The following is a 21,129-nucleotide window of genomic DNA, read 5'->3' as shown; positions in this document are numbered from 1 at the left end:
GCTCTCTGTTCTAGTTTGCTCTGTTTTCCCCATTCACATAACACAGTTAGATGACTGTTCGTCTGAGTATTCCCAGGCTTTGAAGTTGGCCAATGTTTCCCCTTAGTACAGGTATTTAGCTTTCATCAATGAATGAAATTAACATAAGAGATAACCAAGCACTTGACCGATTGCTATGGTCTCGGCGCAAGAAACTGGATTGAAATAAGTAGCCAAGATGCAAGACCGAAATGGCTTTTTCACTATGAAGTTTCAACAAAGTTTGAGCTATTCAACTCTGTCAACAAAACTTACCACAAACCACCCATTCATTTTTGCCCACACACATTTCTACAGCCAGACTCATTTCTACAGTCTATTATTTATCTGATTTCTCATTTATATTTTGCCATCATTCAAGCATCTGCAGTCTCTGCAGAGTCTGCTGCTGCTAGGACAAATTCTGGGCTTCGCTTGTATGTTCCATCCAAGGCATTAGGCAGCCCCAGCGTCTTCAAGGCAAGATGAGCCGCCTTCTGCCCTGATATCATCATGGCTCCAAATGTTGGTCCCTGCAACAGAGTACACGCATGGATTCATCAGTTACAAACACTAGAGTTGTTCAATTTAATCATCAAAGAGGGAAATTGAAGTCTACCATTCTTGGAGCGCCATCAATCTCTGCAACTTCCATGCCCGTGACAATCATTCCTGGCACAATCTCTCTGGTAAGCCTAACAATGGCATCTTCAGCAGTGTTCATGTCCAGAGCTTTCATCCCTGGGACATTCTCAATCATGCCAATGCTCTTCAGCCTTTTGACTCCAGTGGCACCAAAGGGTCCATCATGGCCACAAGAGCTTACGACTACTTTGGCCTCCATTACATTGGGGTCCATGCAAGACTGTGTGTCGTGGTTCATTGACACAAGAGCCCAGTTGGTGACCACGCCACCCACTCTTCCATTCTTCACTATCAGGTCCTCGGCAGCCACTGCGTTGAAAAGCTTAACATTGGGGCGGGCTAGGAGTTTGCTCATAATTGTGGATGTGAACAGGGCAGCATGCTTGATTACTACATAGTTGTCTGCTTCATCGTACTCGATGCCTAGCTCATCAAGGAAGAGTTGAGCAGGTTTGCGAACCACCTGACCAACAAAACATATATACGAAAGATCAGTTTTAAAGAAACAAATATTTAGATTCTGCTCTGCAAAAAGGGATTTTGATTACCATGGCAGAGAAGAGCTGGCCACCGAGCCAAGCACCACCACCAGGGCTAACAGATTGCTCAACAATGGCAACCTTCACAGATGGGTTCTTGCTAAGCTCATAAGCACAAGAGAGGCCAGCAGAGCCAGCACCCACAATCACCACATCAGTATCTGCATGCGTAACCATGTCCGTCATGTACCTGCGCGTCATCTCACGGGCCACAATGGATTCCTTGATGGGGTTAAACTTGAAAGCACTCAGATCATAAGGCGGCGGAGTAGATGCTGACATAGAAACAGATACACCAGAGCTAGCTTTCGTGGGTTGCATGCGAAGGGAGGGTGCAGCCAAGGGAGTGCCACAGAAGGCGGAGGAATCAAAGAGAGAGAGCTTCTGGGGTTTGGCAGAGAGAGATGTGAGAGCTGTAGCCATGGTGGCCATGATCGGCAGAGAAACAACACTGAAAGAGGGAGGGTCTTGGCTTGGCTGAGGAAGCAGAGATGGGAAGAAGCGCAGAAAAGAGGTGAGTATTTATGGAGAAGAAGAAGAAGAGAGGTGAGTATTTATGGAGAAGAAGAAGAAGAGAGGGGGCCACTGAGAATAAGATTTTATGAGAGAAAAAGAGGAGAGCCGTCGGATGAAAGATTGAGAAGAGAAGGTGGAAATATCAAGCGAAGGTGGAAGAAATATCAGGGGGCAGGTGCAGAAGAGATAGGATTCCAAGGGCGTAGAATTAGCCTCACTCTCCAAGTGGCTTCCATGCTGCTACGGACCTGGACTGTCACTTTTTATCTCTGTCTTTTATTGTTTGCTCTTGCTCTTTCATTTTTGTGGATGTTCTACCTTTTTTACCATCGAAATATCGATTTTTAGTGACCTTTTTGTCGCTGTTTCATTACCTAAATATCTCTTTTTTATTTGCTTTCTTTGGATATGACTCATCACACTATTGGATTAGATTTAAAGTAGTGAAGTTTTTGTCAGTTAATCCATTGAATTTGACGGATATGATTTTAAATAATTTAAAATTGAATGATTTATAAATTTGACAGTGAATCCCGTGATTTGATAAAATGAATTGATTCAATTATTTTATAAATTTATTCAGCTCATATAATTTTCAAGTAAATTAAATTTGACTTGTTTCTCTCACTGGAAACTATGCGCAAACTACAAATATTAAATCAATAACTTTGAGATGAGGAGAGATATTATTTTGCTTTAACGGAAAGAAAGAAGGGAAGGAGGTTAGAAAATATATGGAAACAGACAAACAATCATGGCCTGTCAAAATAGAAAACAAAGGCTGTATAACATGTCAACAATTTCTATTCTAAAGGTTAAATTAGACCCCTTAAATTCCAATTTAATTTTAATTCGTTTTCATTCAATTTATCAGGTTCAATTATTATTTTTTTTTTTAAAAAAAAGAAATTATAGCGCTATTCTACTGCAACTTATAACAACTGTTTGTTGACTGGCCATCTTTAGTCGACCTCTTCTACTCTTTAATAAGTATTGCATGGCCTTAGCTATTGTTGACAGAACAGTCTATCATATTTGTGACCGTTAGGAATGGCATCTTGTTTTTCCAAAGAAGATTATGGCACTCTTTCTTGTGGTGCTACCACTACCAGATCAGGTGTTCAAGTCAAATTCTTTTTGCATCATAGTAGATATGGCAACGATTCAGTTTGAATTGTAAATACAATTAGATTGTCAATTTTAATTTTTGAACTGAATACTTTAAATTAGGAGATCAATTATGTGAATTAAAATTAGATTGAAATCGTTCAATTCAAACTTATAATTCAATTCAATTCAAATTTAATTTTTTATTTTTTAAATAAATCATTTTAAAATTCGTATCACTTCATTATATAGTATTAAGTTTAAATTTATTTTTAATTTATAAAAAATATTATTTATATAAAATGTAATATTATTTTATTTTTATTTTTTATGTAATATTATTTTATTTTTATTTTTATTTTTTATATATATTTTACATAGATACATTTTATAATTTACTTATTTAATAACATATATATTTAATAATATTTAAAACTTATATTTATTTAAATTTTTATTTAAATTTTTTTAAAATTGAAATCGGTTTACCGTTTATAATTTAAATTTCTAATTGAAATCGAGATTAAAACTGAAATTAAAACTGTAATTTCTAATTGAAATCGAAATTAAAACTGTAAAAAATAAAACCATAACCATTTTAAAACCGAAACATCGGTTTGCCGTTTATAATTTAAATTTCTAATTGAAATCGAGATTAAAACTGAAATTAAAACTGTAAAAATATAATTTAAATTTCTAATTGAAATCAAAATTAAAACTGAGATTATAACTGTAAAAATAAAACCGTATCCACTTTAAAACCAAAACAAAATTGAAATAAAATTGAACAAAAATGTTCAAAAATCAAAATCATTTTGAACAGTTTAAAATTATTTAAAAAATAAATTTAACTGAAATCAAATCAATTTCAATTTGATTCAAAAAATAAATCGACCTGAAATCAAACCTAAGATCAGACCGAACACTGCCCATGGCCATCTCTGCATCATATGGTCTGTATCTTGTATTTTCTTTGTTTTTTGGTTGATATCGTGCTTTTCTGAAGGCCTTGAGCCTCTTGCTTGTACTGTGGACCTGTATCACTCTTTCTAATGGACGACTTTTATCTCCAAGAAAAAGAGAATCTCCAAAAAGCCCAGTCAGGGTCCTTCAAGCCCAAACTATCATAATGTAGAGCAAGAAAACTGCTGCTAGAAATCAGATTTGGCACATGGAACTCCAGACGCAACAACTTCACCATTCAGACACAAACCTTGAGATTTCACTAATGGATTATTACTGTCCTACTCCAAATGGATCTATTACATGTCAAAAGCGGAGAACATTCCTTGGGTTGCAATGCCAAAGTCATTCATGCCTTCCACCAATACGTCGGCCATCTATCATATTGATGATATCTTTGGATAAAATGGTTATCCACAACTAGGAACAGATAATATATTCTCACAATTCAACTTCTGATAAACAGTAATCATTTGGAATGGAAGGGTATAGAGTCGCACATCCCATTATCAAACAACATAGAATCCAGAAAGCTTAAAAAGAAACAACAAAAACAGAATTATATATGCGTCTTATCAAACCAACATAACTTAGATTTTAACAACTTTAAAACATATGCTCAATTTCCAACAGATGATATGCCAACAAAAGAGGGGTTTGCACCATGCAGCTCAGAAACCATGAATTTTGATGTTCTCCTTCTTCACAATGCCAGCCTGTTAAAGAAACAAAATATATTAAAATTTCTAGTAAAGAACTTCATGCCCAACAGTTAAATTCAAAATGCAACATTGGCACCGAAAATTACCTGAACAAGGAACGTAGAGACGTTCTTCCGCTGATCACCTTGAAGCTGAATAACCTAAATAAATACACTTGCATTAGATGTAATTACAGAATAAACAGATAAATTTGTTGTGAGACTGAACACACCTGCCCTAATTCAGGGTCCTGCACCACTGTACCATTGCAGCAGAATTCCTTCTTGAGATCCTTGAGTATCTTGTTGTAGCTGAATTCCTTCTTTAATCCCTGCACAGTTGTCAAGCTCTTTCTACCATTCCGTTGCTGTATACGAATATGCACATACTCTTTTGCACCAGCACCCGAGTCCTCAGCATTTGCATCAGCAAACGGATCTACCACAACAAAACAGACAGTTAGATCGGTGCATTCAAAGCAAGATTTTGTTAGCACCAGAACTATGAATTTTAAATGTCCATTGGCTCAAGTGGCTAGCTTACCAAAAGTAGTAGGAATCTGGGTTTCGAGCTCAGACATGAAACTTGGCTGATCAAAGAAGCCTAGCAACCACAATGCTCAGACCTGAATTATAGGATACGCACAACATATCAGTTTCATCCAAATGCTATAAATTCAAACAGGTAGCAATATAGCTTTAAAAAACCTTGGCATGCATTTTTTTTTTTAGCAAAAATCCACAATCAATCTATTTTTCCATGAGCTTTTGTTTTTTCTTGGAAAAAAAAAAGTTTTCCTTGAGTGGTGCAGGCTAAATAAACTTTGCAGCAGCAAGCAGTCAATAAAACCACAATTTCGATTTCTAATGCATTATTTCTCCAAGTAACTCAGGGAAACTGGTTTCCTCCTTCCAATGAATGCAAGATCAACAAATTAGCATAACAATGTAAACACTCCAAAACACCATCAAACAACCCAAAATAAATTATCCAATGAAAAATAAATACTAATGAGTTCATGATGTAAATAAAAGCTCGTTCACCTATAAGAGAGGTACACCAATCACAACAGAAACAAGTATAAACAAGATAAATCTACATAAGCTTTCTGACCTCCATAAAATACAGACAGAAACAACAGCAAAGTATGCCACCACCACAAAAATGAAACAAGATATAGGTTATTGATACTAAGCATCAAACCATCAAAACCCATTCAAGTCGAGAAAAAATGACTTATTGAAGTCGAAAATCGCGCAAGGATTAGAACCCATATTAACACGAACATCAACGGGACATATGAAAAAATCTTCGTTTTTTCCCTCTTTTATTATAAATCAGAATTAATAAAAAATCTTCACAGGGAAAAGGAGCTATAATCAAACAACGATCGCAAGAACTTAATTTATAAAAAAAAATATATCAAACCTCATATTTGTCAAATCAAGCTTTCAATTAAATAGTCCAGTTACAAAATATTTCTCTACAAACACGAAACCATGATCAGGGGGCAGATAAAAGATCCAACGCAGCAAAAATCGAAACCGGCGTGCTAAGGCAATAGAGATCCAATTATTAACAGGAAAACGCACAATTAAAAAAAATTGATGCAAAACAAAATTTAGTTAGCACAAAACGAAATAAAATAAAATGAAATAAGAGATCTTAAGCGATTGAAGGATTACCTGATCCGAGGATTAGGGTTTGGCAATGAAGAGAATAAATTGGAAAGAAACCCTAAAATCAGACAAGTCTAAGCTCTCGGTGAAGGTGGGTCGTTTGGCTCGCGAGAAAACAAGAGAGAAATATCTGGAATGCAGATATATTAGATATAAAAGAGTGGACTCTATTTTTTGTTTCAATTTAATTAATTAATAGGTCGGTTTTTATTTTTTTTAATTGCACACACTTTAACGTAGAAGAGAGGGCGACTGTTATTGATTTGAAGATTCGGATTTTGAAGTACACGCGCTGGTTTCTTTGAGTTTGTACCATTTTGATTGGTGGAAATTATCAAGTGGTTGTTGAATAGAGAGAGTAAGGAGAGATATGAGGTGAGAGGCGAGTGGAGGATGAGTTTCAGACAAAGGGTAAAACTGTCAATAAAATAGAATTCGACGGTCGAGGAAAACGTTGTACTTTTTGTTTGGATAGACATGTCCAACAAAGGTGCATAGCGTAGAAGCAAAGCTATTAACCAAACGACGACGTTGGCAAATTAATTGATGTCAGGAACAATACTATGCATTGCCGAACGATGTCGTTCCTGTGATGTCGGAATTTAAACTGTCATTCTTCAGTGATGGATGAAGCGTAAAATCTATTTTCGCCATTTAATATAAATTTTATTAATGTAATTTGTAATTAAATAAGTGAGAATTAAGTAATCAATCAATTCGATTTCAGAAATTCAAAAATAAATTTAAGAAAACTTAAATTAGTAAAAGGTTAGGATTAAATATTATATGAGATTTTAGTTTTTTATATGTATTTAATTCCACAATTATAATAATTTGACATTCTGTCCTAAAAGAGCAACTATTCAATAAAAATCAGAACTATACTGCTTTGCCGGTCTCTATAAACTAACAAAAGCAATAGTTCGTGGAGAAATGACATGCATTTCCTATTCTACGTGTAAGATGCCCATCTTCTAAACACAAGCATTCATCATCCCTAACACACGTATTTCTCTTTGAATTCACCCTAAGCTGCCCCATATATATATATATATATACACAAACACACCACCCGGCCGTCGACCCTTTTACACATCACCCAATATTCCATTAACCACAATGACAAAGCTCACTCTCCTCGCAGCCACCTTCATAGCTTTCCTCCTCCTGGTTGAGGCCTCCCGAGTCACTACTGTGACCAAGGAAGATGACGAAAAAGGAAATCCAAAAATGAAAAGTTGTCAGAAACAGGTGCAGCGGCAGAAGTATCTGAGGAATTGCCAAGAGTATATGAAGGAAAAAGCTGATTATAACAAGCAGCTGAATCATGAAAAGGACGAAGAATACCCAGAAGAATGCTGCGAGGAGCTTCGGAAGATGGATTATAGGTGCTGCTGTGAGGGACTGAAGCAGGCCATTCTGCAACTACAGACGAAGGGAGAGCTTGAGGGTGAAGATCTCTCGCATGCTTACTGGATTGCTAGAGATTTGCCACTCACATGTGGCTTAAAGGCAGGGCAATGTCGTTTGCAGTAGATAAGTCTAATGGCAATATGGCTTCCTAATAATGCTTTTGTATGTTAAAGCAATAAACATTGCTTTTTACAACTTGTTATAGCGATCCAAAATAACAATAATGATCTCATATGAAAATAATTTATATTCAGAAAATATTTTTTAAAAAATATTTTTGAAATAATTTACTTTTTATTTTTAATTTTAATTAAAAAATAAAATATATTAATAAATTTATATATAAATTTTAATAAAGATTTCAAGTTGAGATCTGTGGCAAATAGTTGAGATCCTAGCAAAAATTTTCACACTCATATCAGTAAATACATTTAATTAATAAAAAATAATGTTAAATATAATTTTTTTAAACCTAAATATATTATATCAAATATAATTATAATAAGTTATATGTTTAAATTAATAATATTAACCGTCGGCAATACACATGTAGGATACTCTGATGCGATAAAGAAATTAATGTCCCACATGGCATCCATGTACAGCACCAAGGGGCGCTTGGTGTCAAATTATTAATTTATACAATAATTATTAATAAGTAAGAAATTAAAATAGCTATGATTTTTTTCCTCTCCGGATTAAAAAAATAATAATAATAATTAAGCGTATCATTAATTTAACTGTTTTAACTGAAAAATCAAATTTTGTTCTCTCTTTTTTTTTTACAACAGCTTTTGTCAGCAATTTTAACATGTTATATAACGCCAAGACAAACGCTATATTCCACCAAAGAAAAAAGAAAAAAAAAATTGCTATTGCATAATTTTTCTACGTGTAGCACTAAAGATGAACGTGGAACCAAACACTTACCCTTCTCTCTAACACGTACTCGCCATGCAAAGCCTTCGCCTTCCCATAAATACCACCTTCACTTCCCCCTCAATTCTCACCCATCATCAGCCCGCCCCCTGCATCTTCTCCACTTTCCACTATGGCAAAGTTCACCGTCCTCGTAGCCATCTTCATAGCCACCCTTTTCGTGGTCGACGCCTCCATCTACCGCGCCACTGTGATCTTCGACGATGTTGACGAGAATACTGATGAAAACCAGAGTATGCGACGGTGTAGCCATCAGATCCAGCAGCAGCAGAATCTTAGGCAATGCAAGGAGTATATAAGGCAAAGTGTACGCGGCTACAGAGGCCGAGGCCGAGGATTACCACCCGCTGATGAAACAGAAAACCAAAGCGACCAATTTCGAAGGTGCTGCAGCCAGCTTCAGCAGTTGGATAGCATGTGTCGATGCGAGGGTCTGAAGATCGCGTTTCAGCAGCTACAGGGACAGGGAATGCTTCGGGGCCAAGATATCCGGCAAGCTTATTTCCTGGCTCAGAATTTACCGAAGCAATGCCGTGTATCTCCGAGACAATGCCTGATCCGCTGGAGCTGGGGGTTGTAAAGAAATAGCTAGCTAGGTGGCCAATCGCACGATACATATGCAAGCATCTAATAAGATCACAGCTCTGGCATTTTAGCCGGAGACTAGATGATTAGTAATTAGTAATCTTAATTAACAATAAGCACATTATCGTGTGTATTGTTTGTGAGTTTTGGTAAATATACTTTTGAGGCTATATCATATTATATATAATATATATAATATATACGCATATGTTGTTTTTTTTTCGAGATTTATTTTTATTTAAAAACCAAGTATTTTATTTTATTTTTTTCTATAGAAAAAAATTCAAACCACTACCACTTTTCATTTTAATCTTTAATTTTAAAATTTGGATAATAAATTATAATAAAAACAGAAAATTGAATATGAAAAGTTGTTAAAAAATTATAATATAATTCTTCTTTAAAGTTTTATTTTAATAAATATATAATTTTTAATTTAAATTTTATATTAAAAATAACTTTATTTTATATTTATTATATTTAATATTACATATAAATATTGCATATTAAAATATTTTATTAAAGATTTATATTCACTATTATAAAATATATATATTTTTTATATATAAAAAAAATTGTATTTTACAATAATAAATTAATAAAAAATCAATTAATTTAAAAAGCCTAACATATGTATTTTAACTTAAATTTTTTAATTTTAATTTAATTGATTAATTTTTATAATTTTTAGTGTAATTTTAACTAATATATAAATTTTTAAATTTAATAATTATGTAAATATTTTAATTTTAATTTTTCAATTTTAATTTAATTAACTTAATTATTTAATAATTATGTAAATATTTTTATTTTTATTTTTAAATTTTAATTTAATTAACTTACTTTTTATATTTTGGTGTAGTCAATATTTAAATTTTTAAATATTTGATCATTATTATTTTTATTTGATAATTATTATTTTTTAATGATCAATTGAATGAAAAATTTTAATATTTATATTCTTTTACATTCTAATCTAAATATTTAAATTTTAAATAGATATTTAACTATAATTTTAGTAAATTTTTAAAATTAAAATTAAAATAAATAATTTAATTATAATATATAATTATATTTTAATAATAACTTTTATTTTACAGTAATAATTATAATATTTTATAATAGATATATTATTTAATTATAAAATAGTAGTATATATAAAATAATTAAAAATAATATATCTATTATAAAATTTTCATAATTATTGATGCAAAATAAAATTTATAAATTATATATTTAACAGTTAAATTAATATTATTTTTAGAATTAAATATATTATTTAACTATAATTAAATATGAGTTAATATTATTTTTATAAATATAATTTAAAAAATAATAAAATATTATGTTTGACATTTTATTGGAATGATTATATTTTTATTTTTTAAAATCAATTAAAATTACACTTAAATGTAAATATTAGATAATTAATATAAAATTTAAACGTTTGGATTACTAATAAAATAATATAAATGTTATGTTTTTTCAATCATTTAATCATTAATTTATATAAAAAATAATAATTAAAAATATACGCTGACATATCGATAAGATTATTAAATTGTAGTATAAACTATTAAATTTATTAAAATTGTATCAAAATAGAAAAGTGTGATCAATTAAATTAAAATTAAAAATTTAAACTAAAATATAAATACGGCGTAAATGTTGGGTTTTTGACCTTAATAAAATGAAATATTACATGTTTTAGTATATAAAATCTAACTCTTTTATGGTTTTTATAAGGCCAATTGATCTAAAAAGGCTACATTTGTGCATATTTATATTTTAATTCAAATTTTTAAATTTTTATTTTATTAGCTAAATCTTTGCATTTTGATTAAATTTTAATCAATTCAATAGTCTAACCGATATGTAACATGTATTATTTTTTTTTATTTAAACTAATGATTAAATAATTGAAAAATTGAACGTTTAAATTATTTTTGCATTTTAATCTAAATGTTTAAATTTTAGATTAATTAACCTAACGTTTGTATTTTTATGTAAATTTAGTTTTTTTCAAAAATTAAAATATAAAAATTCAAATAAAATATTAAATATAATATTTTATTTTTTTTAAATATAAATTAATTTCAAAATAATATTAACTCATACTTAATTATAGTTAAACAACATATTTAATTCTAAAAACAATGGTAATTTAATGGTTAAATATATATGTTGTCGACAGATTTAATGATAAATAAAATTATATAAAAATTTTATAATAGATATATTAATTTTAATTATTTTATATGTACTGCTATTTTGAATTAAATAATATATTTATTATAAATATTTATAATTATTACTGTAAAAAAAATTACTACCGTTGAATATGTAAAATACATATTTAATAATTAGATTTTTTTTTAATTTTAATTTTAAAAATTGACTAAAAATTATATCATATATAAACATTTTGTCAATTTATTCAAAATTTAAATGTTAAAATGTAAAATGATATAAATATTAGACCTTTTTAATTATTTGATCAATTAAAAAATAATTATAATAATACATATAGCATCCTAACTAAAAAAACAAATTGCAAATAGGATATCAAATTTAAAAGTTAAGCCAATTAAATTAAAATTAAAAAATTTATATTAAAATATAAATACACATAAATATTAGGCTTTTTTAAATTAATTGGTTTTTTTATAAAAATTTAAATATATTAATTATGTTTATTGTAAATTATTTGAGATATATATTTAATATTTTTATTTTGCTCATTTATAAAGCAAGCAAACTTATAATATATATTAATTTATTAACTGATATGATAAATCAGTATTTTATGTTAATAATATTAAAAAAATAAAATATTTTATATTTTATATTGTATTTTTTAATTTTAAGTTTTTATTAAAATATATATATAAATGAGAATGAAAAATAAATAATGGAATTAATAAAAAAGATATTGTTGAAAAGATATATTTTAAGAATTATTTTATTAGTTAAATAAAACTTTAGAGATTATATTATAATTTTTGAATAATTTCTAGATTCAATTTAATTTTTTTATAATATTTAGAAATTAATTTATAAAAATATAAGAATGAATTAAAATTAAAAGAACTTCTTTATTATAAAGTAAAAATTTTATAATTAAATTTATAAACATATCAACTAAATTATATGTTATAAAACTTTAAAGAATAAAATTATAATTTATTAGAATTAAAAATTATTTTTATTTAATTTTTAAATGCCACATTATAATTTATTAACAGTCATGACTTTTTTGACAAATTAAATTATAAAAATTTACTTAAAAAAGCACTAAAATAGAATATTATTGTTTACAATTAATAATAATTACTCTTTTTATATTATGACCTACTTAATTAAAATATTCTCATATTTTTAAAATTATATTAAAATATTTTTATAATCTGATTCTACTAAATCAATAAAAATCATAAGCATAAATTTATTTAATTAATTTTTTTATTATTTTAAAAAATCATAAGTAAAACTCATAATATGAATAAATTTATGTACAAAAACAGAAGAAAAAAAAGTAATACATCGTTAAAAAATCCTAACAACGATCACATGGTTTAAAAAAGAGGAGAAGTTTGAGAGAAATAGTTTTTTATTTGGTGAGAGAAAGATAAGAAGAAGAGAAGTTTGAGATAAATAATTTTTTATTTGTTAAGAGTTTGAGAAAAATAGTTCTTTATTTATTATCAAAAGAGTTAATTTTGTTTGGTGAGATTTTGAGATAAATAGTTTTTTTGTTGTTATAAAAAGGGTAATTTGGATATATAAGTATTTTTTTCATAACTTTAATTAGAAGATTAATAGTAAAGTAACAAAAATTGACCAATATCGTTTTGTATTAGCGGAATTAAATTATAGAAATGTTTTAATGTAATTTTTAAAATGCGGTGATATTTTAATTAATTAATTCATATTATAGGTACGATAATAATTATTCCTTATAATTATCCCATAAAAATATAAACATATATATTGATATTACATGAGACTCGCACAGAATAAGCAATAAACTGTTATTATAAAATGGAGTCCCATGGCAAATATATGATAAGTCTCATCTATAGAAAAAAAGACCTAAGCGCTTTAAGTAGGCCTCAAGACAGGTTGTATAAACTCGCTCTCTCAACTTCAGAACGAGACTCTATAAGAAAGTTACTATTAACGGCTAAAATTCAGCAGATCTTCTTTACGCTTGCAATCACGAGATTTTTGAGCAATTAGTCAGTGGAGATCTCTTATTAACGAGTCGGTCACATTATGGCTGAATTATCAAAAAATAATATATTTATCTTCATTCTCTTACGATATATAAGAAAGATAATCACAGAGATAAAGTTATCTAATTTTCTTATACAAATACTTTCAAACTCTTCATTCACTATTTTTCTCAAAACTCTTATTTCGCTACTTTCTCCAATACATTAATTTGAAAGTTAAAGTGATTGTTATGAACATTCATTGCTTTATATTTTTTTCTTATAAATTTAACCAATTACAATATAATTTTATTTCGATTAAATTATCAATTCTATTTCGATTAAATTATTAATTTCATTTTAGTAACATCACAATAAAATATAATTATATGTCATTGAAGATCACATTTTGAAATCTTATACATGTTATTTAAGAAACTGTTAATTATATGTATATTTATACAATAAAATAAATAATATGATATGAAACTTTATTTGTCGTTTTCTATATAATAACAATATAGGGGCTGCAATTACTTAGCTTTTAAACTAATACTTGAAATCATAATTTAAAAAAATTTTGTAAGTGAATTTTAATTTATAACGTATTATATATCATCTTTAAAGTCTCAATTTTGAATATAAATAAAAAAGATAAAATAAAATAAAATAAAATCAAAAAATAAATTTTATTTAAAAATTATTTAATTAATTATAATAAATTTTTATATAAATGATGTGAAAAACAGAAATTCACATAATGAAATAAAAGGGCTAGTAAATTGAAATTCGCTATAATATGTTAAACTTTGGTAATGAATAAAAATTTTCCTTCATATGCTATAGAATCCATCCTTGATGAGCCTGCTAAACAAAATTCCACATGACAGACAAATGAAAGCAATTGTGGAGAGCAGATGCAGCGATAAGAAAATGCGAAAATCACTCGACGCCTAAGCACTAACAGACGATTCTGTTCAGAAATCTGATCAACATCCACCTCATGAACTTCAAAACCAGACAAAACTATAAAATATTTCTCAACTTTGACAGAACTTGCATGTTTTTCTACGTGTAAGAATCTCCAGCACCTCCAAACCATTTGCAGCCACCCCATGACAGCACCAGAGGTGACTAACAATTCCATCTTCCACGTTCTCAGCATGCAAACAATAAATTGACTATAAAAACCCGCAAGACGAACATCCCAATTCAAGATCACCCCTCTGTTCAACAATGGCGAATCAAAAGCTCATTCTCATCAGTGCCCTTCTGCTCATCATAGCCTATGTATCCGCCCATAGAACAATCATCACCACTGTGGAGATCGACGAACCTGGAGTGGGAGCCGCGTCCCAGAGCTGCACTCAGGAGGTTGAAAGGAAGGACTTGAGCTCCTGCGAGCAGTACATCGGACAATCGAGGCAACAGCCAGTCTTGGCGCTGCGTGGAATTGAAAATCAGGAAGCTGACGTCCCTAGGCAATGTTGCAACCAAGTGAAGCAGTTGCGAGATGATTGCCAGTGTGAAGGGATAAGGTCTGTGATGAAGAAGCAGCTGGAGGAGGGAGAGGTAGGAAGAGAAGAATATAGACAGGCCGTGCGAAGGGCAAATAATATAGCCTCTTCATGTGGCTTGCGGCAGCCGTGCCAAATTGAAGAAGCATCTTACTAAACCATCGACGTGCAGATAAATAAAGTTGCCTAGATCATCACCGAGACCAAGTCATGGTCGTGTGAGTGATGTTTATGTATAAAACTAAGCACATGAAAGTGTGTTTGAACTCCTCTCCTTGTAATCTTGCTCCAAGTTTAATTTCCTGGTGTCCTGTAATAATAAAATCTGCGAGTTTTCCTCGGCTGATGCGATCAAACAAGTGTCTTGTAAAGAGTATTATTATGAGTTAAGCAATCAAATGCAAGTTACCTAATTTCTCTAATCAACACGCAATTATATCAGACTAATTCAAGTTTCGGCTGCAGCGGCAAGCAAAAGAGGAGAAAAACAGCCAACTGACAGAATGGAATTTGCAATTTTAATCCGTAGCTAGAACTGATTTTAGAACTCCATCCAAATTTCACCATGAAATTGATAATGGGTATCCTATTCAACAATGGAAATGATCTCTATTCTCAAGCATGCAATTTCTATCAAAATTTGAGCCTTGTTCTGGTGTCGTCGGCGGAGCTCTGGGGACGAATCGAGGGGATATGAAACGAAAGTACTGAAATTCAAAACTGAAGGGAATCGAGAATCAGCACAACAATGGATGGAATTGATTTCTACATGTGTTCAACTAGAAAGGACATCGCAGAGGAGTTGTTGATCTCAATGATTTTGGCTGGGTGCATGCAACTGCAGATAAGAATAATTCATTCTTCTTTTTCTTTTCTGTTCACAGATATTTAAGAATTTTCCATCAAGTTTAGCCAAATGCATCAATCATACGAATATGAGATGGACTTGATTTGTACATGGTTTCATAGAAATAATTTCATTATGCATGTCGAAACTATTTCAAATGAGTGATTAATTTATAATTCGGTTTAAAATCAATTTTATATATATAAAAAAAGAGGCAGTTGAGTGATTTATATATTTTTTAAATGAATTTTAAAAAATAAAAATATTTACTTATCATATTTCTACATGATTGATAAAAAAATAAATAAAAAAAAAAAACAGGGCCTTTTCCCTCTTATCTTAGCACCACAAAAAGAAAAAGGGCTTTTCCCCAAATGCATGTCTGGGCCTTGCACGAAATTTGCAGGCAGCCCATCTCAATTCCGCTAGAGAAGAATTGTTGCAATCAGCTATTGTCTATTGAGCTTACTCTGTAGATCAAGACACCAGAACTTCTCTCGTAACTTTCACAGTCGGGACTCCAGATCTCTCACTAACAATGGCTCCTGGTGCTCCCCGATCCGGTGATGCAATCTTCTCTAGTGTTGAGCGCGTGGTAAGCTAGATTTATTTTTGTTTTCCTTTGCATTTTCTCAGTAACCAAACGGAAAGCTCGAGATTCTACTTTGATATTACAGTCCTTGTCGTTTCCTCTTGTTTATTTCTGATTTATTTACAGTTATCAAAATTTGTGCTCCATGATTGTTTAATTAAGTTCCATTAATTTTTAGAATTGATTTTGATCTTCGATGCCCTTCCATTTCCTGAAATTAGGGAATTTTTCTATTGGGATTTTAGGCAGGAGTTCTATGCTGTTTTATGTTTGTTGTTTGATGTTGGCTAGTGAATATGTGTAGAATGCAGAGCTGTTTACGTTAACCTATGGGGCGATTGTGCGTCAGTTGCTTACGGATCTGGAGGAGGTTGAAGAAGTCAACAAACAGCTAGATCAAATGTAAGCGTTGGTTATATTCTGCTCAAATGACTTTGTCCTTTTGAATGTTTTAATACGAATCAAGAATGAAAAGTTGCTCAATTTTGATTTTGGTGAGAACTGGGACATTCTGTTGTGGTTTCAGTGCTGAACCATGAGGAGGTATTGCAGTCACTATAAAGGATTAGTGGATAAGTATTCCTAAAGCCATAATTATGTTAAGCTTGTCTTCAAGCATACATGGTGTTTTATGTTTTCAGTTGCATCTATATGTGAAACTCTATGAAAAGGACTGGCTTGGAGAATCAGGAAATAGTCATGTTGGCATGCAGGGGCTGGTTGCACTTATCATTGCACCAGCCAATGATAAAAACTGATAAAACTGCTTATTGCATTTGTATCGATGCATGTGAGCATGATCTTGGGGTTGGATGACTCTCGGTCATTGCAAAGTCCCAAGTTTATTTTTCATTTCACATGCAATTGTATGAAGATTAATGATAAAAAAACGTGTACCTCATTTGTTATAACCTTGAAAGTGGGAATAGGGATAGCGCATAACTGGGTACTCCCTCTATTCTTATGTCCAAAATCTTGGTCATTTTGAGAAGATTAATGACTATTAATTAACTTTTTCCAGTTCTACCCATCTCTACTCAAAAAAATAAATCTTTTTACAATTTTCTAAAGCTTATCTTATCATTGTCCTCTCTCTCTCTCTCGCTCTTAATATGAAGAGAATTATTTAGATTGGAGTAATTAGATGAGATAAAAGGTGATTTATTTAAGTTAAGGAGCATATTATTACAATTTAGGTGAATTAAGTTGGTTCCTTAATCACAGCATAAAAACCTTGAATTCCAGGTAAAATCAGATAGAGAGAGTAGTTGATTATGTTTAACATAGTACAATTTAGAACTTCCTATTTAATTTTTCCCTGCAATCAGCTTTAGGTTTTCCAAAAATACTCTCAATTAGAATTTTCTTCATGAGTTGATTACACGATGTGGGTTTGTAACTCCATCATTTTGCTATATTATTAATTTGCAGGGGTTATAATATTGGAATCCGACTGGTTGATGAGTTTCTGGCAAAATCTAATGTCACCAGATGTGTGGACTTCAAGGAGACAGCTGAAGTAATTGCAAAGGTCTGTGTGCAATGTTGATTCAGCACATACCAATAACATCCATCCTAAGTGTTCTCTTGGTTGTTTTATACGTTTGTTTCTTTCAAACTTGGCTTCTGTCTGTCAACTCATGAGTTGTTGCCAAATATTCTTGATTTATTTTCTTTCTAATAACAGATTAATGCTCTCTCTGTTATCTTTGCTTTTGTATTATTATTATTATTATTATTATTATTTGCTTTTTCTGTGGAGAGAACGAGTAGGACATGTAAAAAGATGGGAAAAGGTTGAGTTGGTAGATGAAGAACATAGTTTTATACCTTGTAGTTAAAAAATGGGTTCCCTTCAAACTTATTCCATCATATACTCAAGCATGAAAGTCATGTATATCTGCCATGTTTTTTCCTCATTGAGGTTATCTGTTAATTTTAGGAATCATTGCTCTGGTGTGGAACTGTGAATCAATTACCTGTAATCTTGCATGCAAAAAAGAAAAGAAAAACAGAAGGGTAAAAAAGAGACAAGGGAGAGGATAATCAATTGCTAAGATGAAATATAAGGGAGCAAAAGAGGTTCTTATTTGTTATCTTCTTGGATGTGCCATTTTTCATGCCAGATTTGAGAGATGCCTTTATCTGAGAAGTAAAGGCAGGATGAGATGCATGTTGGTGAGCATAGGCAACACAAAAAGAAAAAAAAGGTTTTAAGTAATCACAATATTAACCTTTTTCTGTTTCCTCTCAATTTGCTCCCATGTAACTCCTTTTTTGTCACATTACTCCTGTTTATCTTTGTATCTTTGGTTCCAAAATATTTTTTCCAGTTCCACTTTTGAAATTAAGGTAGTTGTGTAATTTTACAGAATTGTCATTCAAAACCTGCAAACTAAACGAACCATCCTGGTGGCAGTTGTATACTAATTTCTGATATTCAATTAAGGGATTACTAGTCCTAGAATGGTTGGGGTTGTGATGGAATGCATTTGTATTTTGTTGCTTTTTTACAGCAAGTGTAACTGGTGGCTTGCCAGCCATGGCATATTCATTTGTAAAGTCGTTTCTCTTTTAAATTATGGAACAGAATTTTTTCACATAAAAATGTCTGTTATACAGGTAGGTTTCAAAATGTTCCTTGGGGTGAGTGCATCTGTGACCAATTGGGATGCTGATGGGACATGTTGCAGTATCGTTTTGGAGGATAATCCCTTAGTAGACTTTGTTGAGCTTCCAGACACATGTCAAGGCCTATACTACTGCAACATTTTAAGTGGAGTCATTAGAGGGGCACTGGAGATGGTGAGTCTCTCTTCTAATCACATTGCAAGTTAACATGCTCTCTTCCTCTTTGGACTCCTCTCTTCCCCACCTTAAATTTGTAGGTTCTTTTTGAGCTGGCACAACAAATGGCCATATGACAGTAAAAACTTAGTCTCATACATGATTTGCATGTGATATTATTTTGTCAAGTAAATTTATGCAGTTCAGGGTTGTGTCAGATGATAATAATAACTCTTTATCGCGTTAATCACATCTTTTAAGGCCAAAAATGCCAGCTGCAGTGAAATTTCTTCAACTCCAAAGCAAGAGTAATCAAGTATTGAATGTAGCACAGTCGATTTTAGTTTCCTATTTTAAAGTGATGAGTATCATTGTGATCTTCTACTATATGGAAGATTCGCCTTTTAAGAAGCTTTTATTTTTAAGTGATAAATCGAGATCCAATGGTATCACCAGATACGGATACCTGGACTGTGGTTTGATTTGATGGGCAGATCAATAAATTGTGGTCGGTTTGATGAGAGGAGAATGCTTTCATGCTCGAACTTGAGGAAAAGGCCTACAAAATATGGAAAAAAAAAGTCATGGGTCTACTGGGAATGTTCCGGTGGAGACCCTCGACGTTCAAGTCAGATTTGAGACTTTTTAATGGTGGAAAGAGAAATAAAAAAGAGAGAAGAGAAGAGAAAGTTTCAAAGAGAAGAAAGAGAATGTGTTTGAGAATTTCTGTGTGTGTGTGTGAGAGAGAGTCTTGTCCATTTTTTGGGTTAGATCAGTGATATATATATCTCTGACTGTTTTGACACTCCTCATGTCGTGTTTCCATCGGACTACGTCGGAAAACTTTTTTTATAGGTGTGTCAGGCGGCACATTAATGATGGGCATGTGCCGACTGGATAATAAATACGGAGTCGGCTAGTTTGTACCTTGTCTATCGCATGCGTCACGTTAATATGTTTTACCGCATATGCATTTATGATCCCGGTGATATACCAAAGAGATGACTAGTGCGTAGGAGGTCGGCATCAAACTCCAATCTCATCAAGTCAAGTCATGCTCAGCTCACCCAATCTGTGTTGAGATGGAGTCTATTTCGCGTTTGTGATACGAGCTTTTAAGACGTTCGTCTTTCCGTTTCGAGCTTTAGTAAAGTCAACGGTATTGGTGGTTTGATTTTCGTACTTCATAGATCAGGCTTTTTATTGCCTTGTAGGACTAGATGAAAAGGTTCACACGATCCTATTGAATCTTGTGTATATCTGTTCTGATCTTAACAAGCTCTATTTTTTTTATACTTTATCACTAAGTATTCTGCTTGGTATGGTAGATTATTGTATTTATGTAGCAGCAGTAAGCATTGGTGATCTTATTAGTTGGGAAAGATAATATGATTGTTGCTTTGGGATTGAACCAGCTTGAGATTATAATAATGCTCTGGCTCTTAAAGCTTCCTTCTTTTTTACATGAAAAAAGAATAGATTTTGATACTTAACTTTCACGTCTTTTCCTTTGCCCCTTGATGTAGCAATTCATGTAATCTTTTGGCTTTAGGTGTCAATGAAGACTGAAGTGACATGGGCTCGTGATATGCTCAGAGGTGATGATGCGTTTGAGTTGCAGGTAAAACTTCTAAAGCAAGTTCCGGAAGAGTACCCATACAAGGATGATGAGTGACATCCTTTATTGGCCTTTCATGAGTCTTGTATACAGTTAATTACTTTCTATCTACACCTAAAGATAGAGTTCTAACATCCTGTTTTCTTTTAATACATGATCCACTAGAGCTTTGAATAGATTTAACTTAATAGTTAATAGTTGTATCATTTTTTTTTTTTTTTAGTATGATTGAGCACATATTTGGTATGATTGTGTTGGTTGATTGCAATTATGTTATAGGTGTGCATGGGGATCAGTTACAATCTTTTGTGTTAGAGAATCATAGCTTAGATTTATTCAGTCCGACTGGACTGAGCTTGAGCTACTGTCTTAAAATTTGATGTGTTTTTGACGAGTCATAGCTTGATGCTTTGATTTTGAAGAACTTATGAGTTGGTTGTATCTAGTGT

The 21,129-nt window shown here is 31.4% G+C and overlaps 6 protein-coding genes across 6 annotated transcripts; 4 read left to right on the top strand and 2 right to left on the bottom strand.

Moving 5' to 3' along the window:
• Positions 1-151: 151 nt before the first annotated feature.
• Positions 152-1,736, bottom strand: LOC110611614 (thiamine thiazole synthase, chloroplastic). The gene is made up of 3 exons (XM_043954901.1): positions 1,212-1,736; positions 638-1,126; positions 152-551 (listed from the first exon to the last, which is right to left on the bottom strand). The coding sequence occupies exons 1-3, from the start codon at positions 1,632-1,634 to the stop codon at positions 396-398; spliced, it is 1,068 nt and encodes a 355-aa protein (XP_043810836.1). The 5' UTR covers positions 1,635-1,736; the 3' UTR covers positions 152-395.
• A 2,462-nt stretch (positions 1,737-4,198) lies between these two features.
• On the bottom strand, positions 4,199-6,344 carry LOC110612202 (protein translation factor SUI1 homolog 2). Its single transcript, XM_021752910.2, has 5 exons — positions 6,175-6,344; positions 5,033-5,114; positions 4,722-4,927; positions 4,597-4,650; positions 4,199-4,504 (listed from the first exon to the last, which is right to left on the bottom strand). The coding sequence occupies exons 2-5, from the start codon at positions 5,067-5,069 to the stop codon at positions 4,460-4,462; spliced, it is 342 nt and encodes a 113-aa protein (XP_021608602.1). The 5' UTR covers positions 5,070-5,114; positions 6,175-6,344; the 3' UTR covers positions 4,199-4,459.
• Positions 6,345-7,287: 943 nt separating this feature from the next.
• LOC110611613 (2S albumin) lies at positions 7,288-7,704 on the top strand. The gene has a single exon (XM_021752003.2). It carries the CDS (start codon positions 7,288-7,290, stop codon positions 7,702-7,704), a length of 417 nt encoding a protein of 138 aa, XP_021607695.1.
• A 903-nt stretch (positions 7,705-8,607) lies between these two features.
• Positions 8,608-9,265, top strand: LOC110610399 (2S albumin seed storage protein). Its single transcript, XM_021750311.2, has one exon. It carries the CDS (start codon positions 8,633-8,635, stop codon positions 9,098-9,100), a length of 468 nt encoding a protein of 155 aa, XP_021606003.1. The 5' UTR covers positions 8,608-8,632; the 3' UTR covers positions 9,101-9,265.
• Positions 9,266-14,555: 5,290 nt separating this feature from the next.
• On the top strand, positions 14,556-14,993 carry LOC110611611 (2S albumin). The gene has a single exon (XM_021752002.2). It carries the CDS (start codon positions 14,556-14,558, stop codon positions 14,991-14,993), a length of 438 nt encoding a protein of 145 aa, XP_021607694.2.
• A 1,124-nt stretch (positions 14,994-16,117) lies between these two features.
• Positions 16,118-20,926, top strand: LOC110611610 (trafficking protein particle complex subunit 3). The gene is made up of 5 exons (XM_043954510.1): positions 16,118-16,278; positions 16,580-16,677; positions 17,707-17,806; positions 18,898-19,080; positions 20,615-20,926. The coding sequence occupies exons 1-5, from the start codon at positions 16,222-16,224 to the stop codon at positions 20,735-20,737; spliced, it is 561 nt and encodes a 186-aa protein (XP_043810445.1). The 5' UTR covers positions 16,118-16,221; the 3' UTR covers positions 20,738-20,926.
• The last annotated feature ends 203 nt before the right edge of the window (positions 20,927-21,129 follow it).

This window comes from Manihot esculenta, chromosome 3 (assembly GCF_001659605.2).
Source record: "Manihot esculenta cultivar AM560-2 chromosome 3, M.esculenta_v8, whole genome shotgun sequence".
Taxonomy (NCBI): Eukaryota; Viridiplantae; Streptophyta; class Magnoliopsida; order Malpighiales; family Euphorbiaceae; genus Manihot; species Manihot esculenta.
This window is presented reverse-complemented; position numbering and strand designations above follow the sequence as displayed.